Source organism: Pelodiscus sinensis, unplaced genomic scaffold, assembly GCF_049634645.1.
Source record: "Pelodiscus sinensis isolate JC-2024 unplaced genomic scaffold, ASM4963464v1 ctg201, whole genome shotgun sequence".
NCBI classification, from domain to species: domain Eukaryota; kingdom Metazoa; phylum Chordata; order Testudines; family Trionychidae; genus Pelodiscus; species Pelodiscus sinensis.
This window is the reverse complement of record NW_027465967.1, coordinates 114,780-121,935: the sequence shown is the minus strand read 5'-3', so window position 1 is coordinate 121,935 and position 7,156 is coordinate 114,780. Positions and strand designations below refer to the sequence as shown.

The 7,156-nt window shown below is 74.7% G+C and overlaps 2 protein-coding genes across 2 annotated transcripts; one reads left to right on the top strand and one right to left on the bottom strand.

Moving 5' to 3' along the window:
- Window positions 1-1,141: 1,141 nt before the first annotated feature.
- SLX1A (structure-specific endonuclease subunit SLX1A) lies at window positions 1,142-4,988 on the bottom strand. Its single transcript, XM_075917418.1, is given in 8 exon segments — window positions 1,142-1,382; window positions 1,619-1,706; window positions 1,831-1,961; window positions 2,566-2,600; window positions 2,603-2,906; window positions 3,342-3,393; window positions 4,371-4,551; window positions 4,856-4,988. Coding segments are annotated over 7 exon segments (882 nt in total). The 5' UTR covers window positions 4,544-4,551; window positions 4,856-4,988; the 3' UTR covers window positions 1,142-1,283.
- An 89-nt stretch (window positions 4,989-5,077) lies between these two features.
- BOLA2B (bolA family member 2B) lies at window positions 5,078-6,996 on the top strand. The gene is made up of 3 exons (XM_075917419.1): window positions 5,078-5,216; window positions 5,306-5,403; window positions 6,827-6,996. The coding sequence occupies exons 1-3, from the start codon at window positions 5,139-5,141 to the stop codon at window positions 6,930-6,932; spliced, it is 282 nt and encodes a 93-aa protein (XP_075773534.1). The 5' UTR covers window positions 5,078-5,138; the 3' UTR covers window positions 6,933-6,996.
- The last annotated feature ends 160 nt before the right edge of the window (window positions 6,997-7,156 follow it).

Genomic DNA, 7,156 nt, shown 5'->3' with positions numbered 1-7,156 from the left:
GTCCCCACCCCCCCTTCCACACTCACCCCGTGCCCCCCGCGGGTCCCACCCCCCTTCCACACTCACCCCGTAACTCCCCCGCCGGGTCCCCACCCCCCCCTTCCACACTCACCCCGTGCCCCCCGCCGGGTCCCCACCCCCTTCCACACTCACCCCGTGCCCCCCGCCGGGTCCCCACCCCCTTCCACACTCACCCCGTGCCCCCCGCCGGGTCCCCCCCTCCTTCCACACTCACCCCGTGCCCCCCGCCGGGTCCCCACCCCCCTTCCACTCACCCCGTGCCCCCCGCCGGGTCCCCCCCTCCTTCCACACTCACCCCGTGCCCCCCGCCGGGTCCCCACCCCCCCTTCCACACTCACCAGGTGCCCCCCCGCCCGGGTGCCCACCCCCCCTTCCACACTCACCCCGTGCCCCCCCGCCGGGTCCCCCCCTCCTTCCACACTCACCCCGTGCCCCTGCCGGGTCCCCACCCCCCCTTCCACACTCACCCCTTGCCCCCCGCCGGGTCCCCCCCCCCTTCCACACTCACCCCGTGCCCCCCGCCGGGTCCCCACCCCCCCTTCCACACTCACCCGGTGCCCCCCGCCCGGGTCCCCCCCTCCACATTCACCCCGTGCCCCCCGCCGGGTCCCCACCCCCCCCTTCCACACTCACCCCGTAACTCCCCCGCCGGGCCCCACCCCCCCCTTCCACACTCACCCCGTAACTCCCCCGCCCGGGTCCCCACTCCCCTTCCACACTCACCCCGTGCCCCCCGCCGGGTCCCCACCCCCCCTTCCACACTCACCCCGTAACTCCCCGCCGGGTCCCCACCCCCCTTCCACACTCACCCCGTGCCCCCCGCCGGGTCCCCACCCCCCCTTCCACACTCACCCCGTAACTCCCCCGCGGGTCCCCACCCCCCCCTTCCACACTCACCCCGTAACTCCCCCGCCGGGTCCCCACCCCCCCTTCCACACTCACCCCGTAACTCCCCCGCGGGTCCCCACCCCCCCTTCCACACTCACCCCGTAACTCCCCCGCCGGGTCCCCACCCCCTTCCACACTCACCCCGTGCCCCCCGCCGGGCCCCCACGCCCCTTCCACACTCACCCCGTGCCCCCGCCCGGGTTCCCCCCCCCAGGCAGAGCCGGACTCGAGCTGGCTTCAGTGTTTTATTTGGGAAGCTGCCGGGCCCGGAGAGTCTGTCACGGGGCAACTCAGCCGCGAGCGGGCGCGTCGCCGGGACCAGGCGCTTCTCCCCCGCTCAGAAGCGCCGCGGGCTCCCTGCGCCCAGGTCTGCCTTACGCCAGGCCACGCCCCGCGCTCCACCAGGGGGCGGGGCAAAGACCAGCCTCTTCGCCCCGCCCCCTCCGGCGCAGCCTCAGCTCAGTGGCCCCGGCCTAGAGGGAGGGAGGGAGGTCAGAGAGGGAGGGGCGGGGCTGCCTCAGAAAGGGGCGGGACAAAGAGGGAGGAGTTTGTCAGGCAAGAGGGTGTGAACAAGCAGAGGCGGGGCTTGCCCGTGAGAGGGGGCGTGGACAGGGCGGGGCCTGGCAGGGTGGGAAGAGGGAAGTTGGGGCGTGATTTGGGGAGGGGACACACTAGGGTGGGGTTTAAGCAGGAAGTGGGCGGGGCTCACCTGAAAGGCAGCAGGGACTTCTTCCAAGTCACTGTAGCACCCCTGGTGGTAGCCAATGAGGTCACCCCACAGGACCAGGTTCTTGCAGCTGAAACAGGCAGTGGGCAGGGCTTCACCATGGCAACCAGTCACCAAGGCAACATGCTGGGGTGTTGCGCATGGCAAGTGCATTGCATCCCTCCCCTCCCTGGGGCACCCCGAGAGCCCCGTACCCCGGGCAGCGCCCCTCCACAGGCAGCAACTGCTGCGGCTCCTCACGCAGGAACTCCTGGGCCAGGCAGGCCGGGTGCGCCGCCAGGGGGCAGCCAGGGTGGAAGCAGCGCAGCAGGCAGTCCTCCGCGTCCTGCAGAGGGCAGACGGGGGGCAGAGCCCCCAATGAAAGCAGCTGTGACGCGGTGGGGAATGCCTTCACTGTGCTGCCTACGGGCCTGTTCTGCTCTGCTCTAACCCTGTGTGTGCCTCAGTTTCCCTGGGCACTGCACCGGTGCCAGGATGGACGTGTCTCTCACTGGGGGGCTCCCCCATCTTAGCTCACATACACCAATAGCTCAGGCTGTCCTGCAACCTGAGCCTGGGGGGGCAACCAGGTGACACCTTGCCATAGAACCTCAACAAAGGGGGGGCTGCCTCCAGCCTGGGGGAGTTGGGCAGCATGCGAGTTCTCTCGGCAGGTGGAGGATGCAGGGAGGGGCCAGGGCACCCCGTCCCAGTGGTATCAGCTGCATCTGGTTCCTGTAACAAGCCTGAGCTACACTGAGTCCCTGTCAACCAAACACCCAACTGTTCCACCTGGCTGCAGGGGCACCGGGACTCCCCCCCACTCCATGACACCACTAGGCCCGTCCCCACTGCCCCCGTGTGGGATAGAACCAGGAGTCCTGCATCCCAGACTCCTCTCCCCTCCCCCCAAGTCCTGGCTCTCACCCACTAGCCTCCCCCCAAAGTACCTGCTGTCTCTTTAGGCACAGGGTGCAGGTGTGCACTGTCTGCTCTGGAGCAGGGCTGGGGTCGCCTCCCCGCGCTCTCCGCAGCCCCCGGCTCGGCCCAGCGCCCGGACCTGCCCAAAGGCCAGGGGCATGTGCAGGGGGGGCTGGAGGGCGGGGGGGAAGTCCCGGCAGTAGGCCTGCTCCAGCCAGCGCACGGTGAGGGGCAGGCGGCACCAGGGCGCCGTGCGGAGCATGTGAGCCAGAACCCGCAGGTGGAAGTCAAAGCAGCTCTCCCGGCGGGCGCGGCGGCTCACGTTGCACAGACGGCGGGAAGCATGGGGGTGCTGCCAGGCCCACTCGAACTGCGGGGCAGAGACAGCGGAGTTAGGGAGTCGGCCTGAGGGGCGCCGGTGGGGCTGGGGGGCAGTGGCCGCGGGCGGGGAGTGAGGGGCCCCGGCGGGGAGTGAGGGGCCCCGGGCGGGGAGTGAGGGGCCCCGGGGCGGGGAGTGAGGGGCAGTGCCCCGGGCGGGGAGGTGAGGGGCAGTGCCCCGGGCGGGGAGTGAGGGGCCCCGGGAGGGGAGTGAGGGGCCCCGGGCGGGGAGTGAGGGGCGCCGGTGGGGCTGGGGGGCAGTGCCCCGGGCGGGGAGTGAGGGGCCCCGGGAGGGGAGTGAGGGGCCCCGGGCGGGGAGTGAGGGGTGCCGGTGGGGCTGGGGGGGCAGTGCCCCGGGCGGGGAGTGAGGGGCCCCGGGCGGGGAGTGAGGGGCGCCGGGCGGGGAGTGAGGGGCGCCGGCAGGTACCCGCAGCGCAGCAACGTCCGAGGGGAAGCCGTGGATGATCAGCACCATCTCCCTGAAAGGAGAGAATCCAGCTCAGGCCAGTGCTCCCAGCATGCCCAGTGGCACTGCACAAGTTGGCATAAGAGCAAGGCTTGTTGGGAGCCCCCCCGCAGCACTGCATGCTGGGACTGCCCCCCCCCAGCCAGGAGCCCCCCCGCAGCACTGCATGCTGGGACTGCCCCCCCCAGCCAGGAGCCCCCCCGCAACACTGCATGCTGGGACTGCCCCCCCCCCGCCGGGAGCCCCCCCCCCGCAGCACTGCATGCTGGGACTGCCCCCCCCAGCCGGGAGCCCCCCCCCCCACAGCACTGCATGCTGGGACTGCCCCCCCCCAGCCAGGAGCCCCCCCGCAGCACTGCATGCTGGGGACTGCCCCCCCCCAGCCGAGAGCCCCCCCCGCAGCACTGCATGCTGGGACAGCCCCCCCCCAAGCCAGGAGCCCCCCCCGCAGCACTGCATGCTGGGACAGCCCCCCCCAGCCGGGAGCCCCCCCGCAGCACTGCATGCTGGGACAGCCCCCCCCCCAAGCCGGGAGCCACCCCCCCCCGCAGCAATGCATGCTGGGACTGCCCCCCCCAGCCGGGAGCCCCCCCCCGCAGCACTGCATGCTGGGACTGCCCCCCCCCGCCGGGAGCCCCCCCCCCCCCGCAGCACTGCATGCTGGGACTGCCCCCCCCCCAGCCGGGAGCCCCCCCCGCAGCACTGCATGCTGGGACTGCCCCCCCCCAGCCGGGAGTCCCCCCGCAGCACTGCATGCTGGGACTGCCCCCCCCCAGCCAGGAGCCCCCCCCCGCAGCACTGCATGCTGGGACTGCCCCCCCCCAGCCGGGAGCCCCCCCCACAGCACTGCATGCTGGGACTGCCCCCCCCCCAGCCGGGAGCCCCCCCCGCAGCACTGCATGCTGGGACTGCCCCCCCCCAGCCGGGAGCCCCCCCCCGCAGCACTGCATGCTGGGACAGCGCCCCCCCCCAGCCGGGAGCCCCCCTTACCAAGGGCCACGTCCGCTGGTTTTCCAGGCGCCCCCACGGCGCTTGCCCGCGTTGTGCTGCCCGAGGCGGCGCTGGGGAGCGACGGTGAAACCCACGTAGACCCGGCCCCGGTACCGGGGGTTGGCGCAAAGCAGCAGGTAGACACCGAAGAAGCCACGTGGCTCCGCCCCCATGGCAGAGCCTGCAGGGGGGGGTCAGTCCCAGCCATCCAGTGCTGCCCCCCCGGCCCTGAACCCCCCCATGGGCCGGGCCCCCCCAAACCCCCCCATTTCCCCGTTCCCCCCCCCGCCCCGAACCCCCCATGGGCCGGGCCCCCCCAAACCACCCCCCATTTCCCCCGTTCCCCCCCGCCCCGAACCCCCCATGGGCCGGGCCCCCCCAAACCCCCCCCCATTTCCCCCGTTCCCCCCCGCCCCGAACCCCCCATGGGCCGGGCCCCCCCAAACCCCCCCCCATTTCCCCCGGCCCCTGACCCGCATCCCTACCTGCAACCCAGCTAAACCTCCTGCTGGCACCGCCTCCCAGGCCGGAGTCTATTGGCCACGACGAGCGATGTCCCGCCTCCGCGCCCGCTCTGATTGGAGAATCTGAAGGAACGCGCAAATTGCGGGGACGCTGAGCCGGTAGTGGGGGCGGAAGTGACGGCGAGGAGAGGCGGAAGCGGAGTGGAACTGTAGGCGGAAGTGACGGCGAGGAGAGGCGGAAGCGGAGTGGAACTGTAGGCGGAAGTGACGGCGAGGAGAGGCGGAAGCGCGCGGTCCCAGCGGCATGGAGGCGGCCGAGCCGGTGCTGAGCGCGGAGACCCTGCGGGGGCGGCTGCTGCGCGAGCTGGAGGCGGAGCACGTGGTGAGCGCCCCGGGGTCACCCCCGGGCCTGGCGGGCCACGTGGGCGGGGCGGGGCTTCCGGGCTCCCCCTCACGCATCTTCCCCCCCAGGAGGTGGAGGACACGACCCCGGCCCGCTGCGCCACCAGCTTCCGGGTGCTGGTCGTCTCGGCCCGCTTCCGGGGGCGGGGCCTGCTGCAGCGCCACCGGTGAGCCCCCCCGCCCGCCCCGGCCCCCCCGCGCCCCCCCCGCCCCGAGCCAGCCCCGCCCCCCCCGCGCCCCCCCCGAACCGCCCCGCCCCCCCGGCCCGAACTGCCCCGGCCCCCCCCGCGCCCCCCCCCGGCCCGAGCCAGCCCCGCCCCCCCGCGCCCCCCCCGGCCCGAGCCAGCCCCGCCCCCCCCGAACCGCCCCGCCCCCCGGCCCGAGCCAGCCCAGCCCCCCCGAACCGCCCCGGCCCCCCCGCGCCCCCCCCGGCCCGAGCCAGCCCCGCCCCCCCCCCGAACCGCCCCGCCCCCCCCGGCCCGAGCCAGCCCAGCCCCCCCGAACCGCCCCGGCCCCCCCCGGCCCGAGCCAGCCCCGCCCCCCCCCGAACCGCCCCGCCCCCCCCGGCCCGAGCCAGCCCAGCCCCCCCGAACCGCCCCGCCCCCCCGCCCCCCCCCCCGCCCCGAGCCAGCCCAGCCCCCACCGCCCCCCCGGCCCGAACCGGCCCCCCCCCGCCCCGAACCAGCCCAGCCCCCGCCCCGCGCCCCCCCCGGCCCGAGCCAGCCCAGCCCCCCCCGGCCCGAGCCACCCCGGCCCCCCCCGGCCCCCACCACCCCCCTGACCCGAACTGCCCCAGCCCCCACCGCCCCGAGCCAGCCCAGCCCCCCCTGCCCCGAGCCAGCCCAGTCGCCCCCCCGGCCAGAACCGCCCCGAGCCAGCCCAGCCCCCCCCCCACCGCCCCCAGCCCCGAACCACCCCTGCCCCCCCCCCCGCGTCTCCCGGCCCGAGCCAGCCCAGCCCCCCCCTACCCGAACCGCCCCCCCGCCCCCAGCCAGCCCAGTGCCCCCCCCAGCCCAGCCCCCCTGGCCTGAAATGCTCCGGCCCGAGCCAGCCCCCCCCTCCCTTGCCCGAGCCTGCCCAGCCCCCCCCAGCCCAGCCCCCTCCCGGCCCCCACCGCACCCCCCCGGCCCGAGCCAGCCCAGTGGCGCCCCCCCAGCCCAAAGGCCCCCCCAGCCCAGTCCCCCCTGGCCTGAACCGCTCTGGCTCGAGCCAGCCCCCCCTCCCTGGCCCAAGCCTGCCCAGCCCCCCCTCCCCCCGAGCAGGCCTGAGCCCCCTGCCCTGAACCACCCCAACCTGCGCCATTCCCCTCACCTGCCCTGAACCAGCCCAGCCCCCCCAGCCCCAAACTGCTCCCCCTACACCCTGAACCAGCCCAAACCGCCCCTAAGCCGCTCCCCCAGCCCTGAACCACCCCTGAACTGCTCCCTGCATGGCCCTGCCCCCCCCCTCCCGCCTTCCCCCTGAACAGCCTGGAACTGTTGGCCCTGCTCACAGAAGCTGGATGCTGATTGCCCTCCCCAGCACCACTGGGCATGGCAGCCCCAGGACCTGCCCCCCCCCCCACTCTGAGACTGACCCTCCCCCCCCCAGGCTGGTGAACGAGCTCCTGGCGGAGGAGCTGAAGCACATTCACGCCTTGGAGCAGCGCACGCTGACCCCCGAGCAGTGGGAGAAGGAGCGGGGGGGCCTGCAGTGACACCCCCTGCCTGCGGAGCAGCATGAAGCTGGGAGCCCTGGAATAAACCATCATGGGCAACAAAGCGCTGTCAGCGTGTGGCCTCCGACCCCCCCCACTGTCAGCGCGAGTGGGCCAGCCCCAGTGGCCTGCGGGTGGCGCTCAGCCTCAGTCCCTGGGCCTCCTGCACTGCTGTCATCAGTAGGCTCCAGAGTCAGCGCTGGCGGCTGCTGTCCAAGCTGCAG

Coding starts and splice junctions, on each gene's coding strand:
- BOLA2B (XM_075917419.1), top strand. CDS start 5,139: ATGGAGGCGGCCGAGCCGGTGCTGAGCGCGGAGACCCTGCGGGGGCGG. Junction 5,217..5,305: donor AGCTGGAGGCGGAGCACGTG/GTGAGCGCCCCG, acceptor CTTCCCCCCCAG/GAGGTGGAGGACACGACCCC. Junction 5,404..6,826: donor GGCCTGCTGCAGCGCCACCG/GTGAGCCCCCCC, acceptor TCCCCCCCCCAG/GCTGGTGAACGAGCTCCTGG.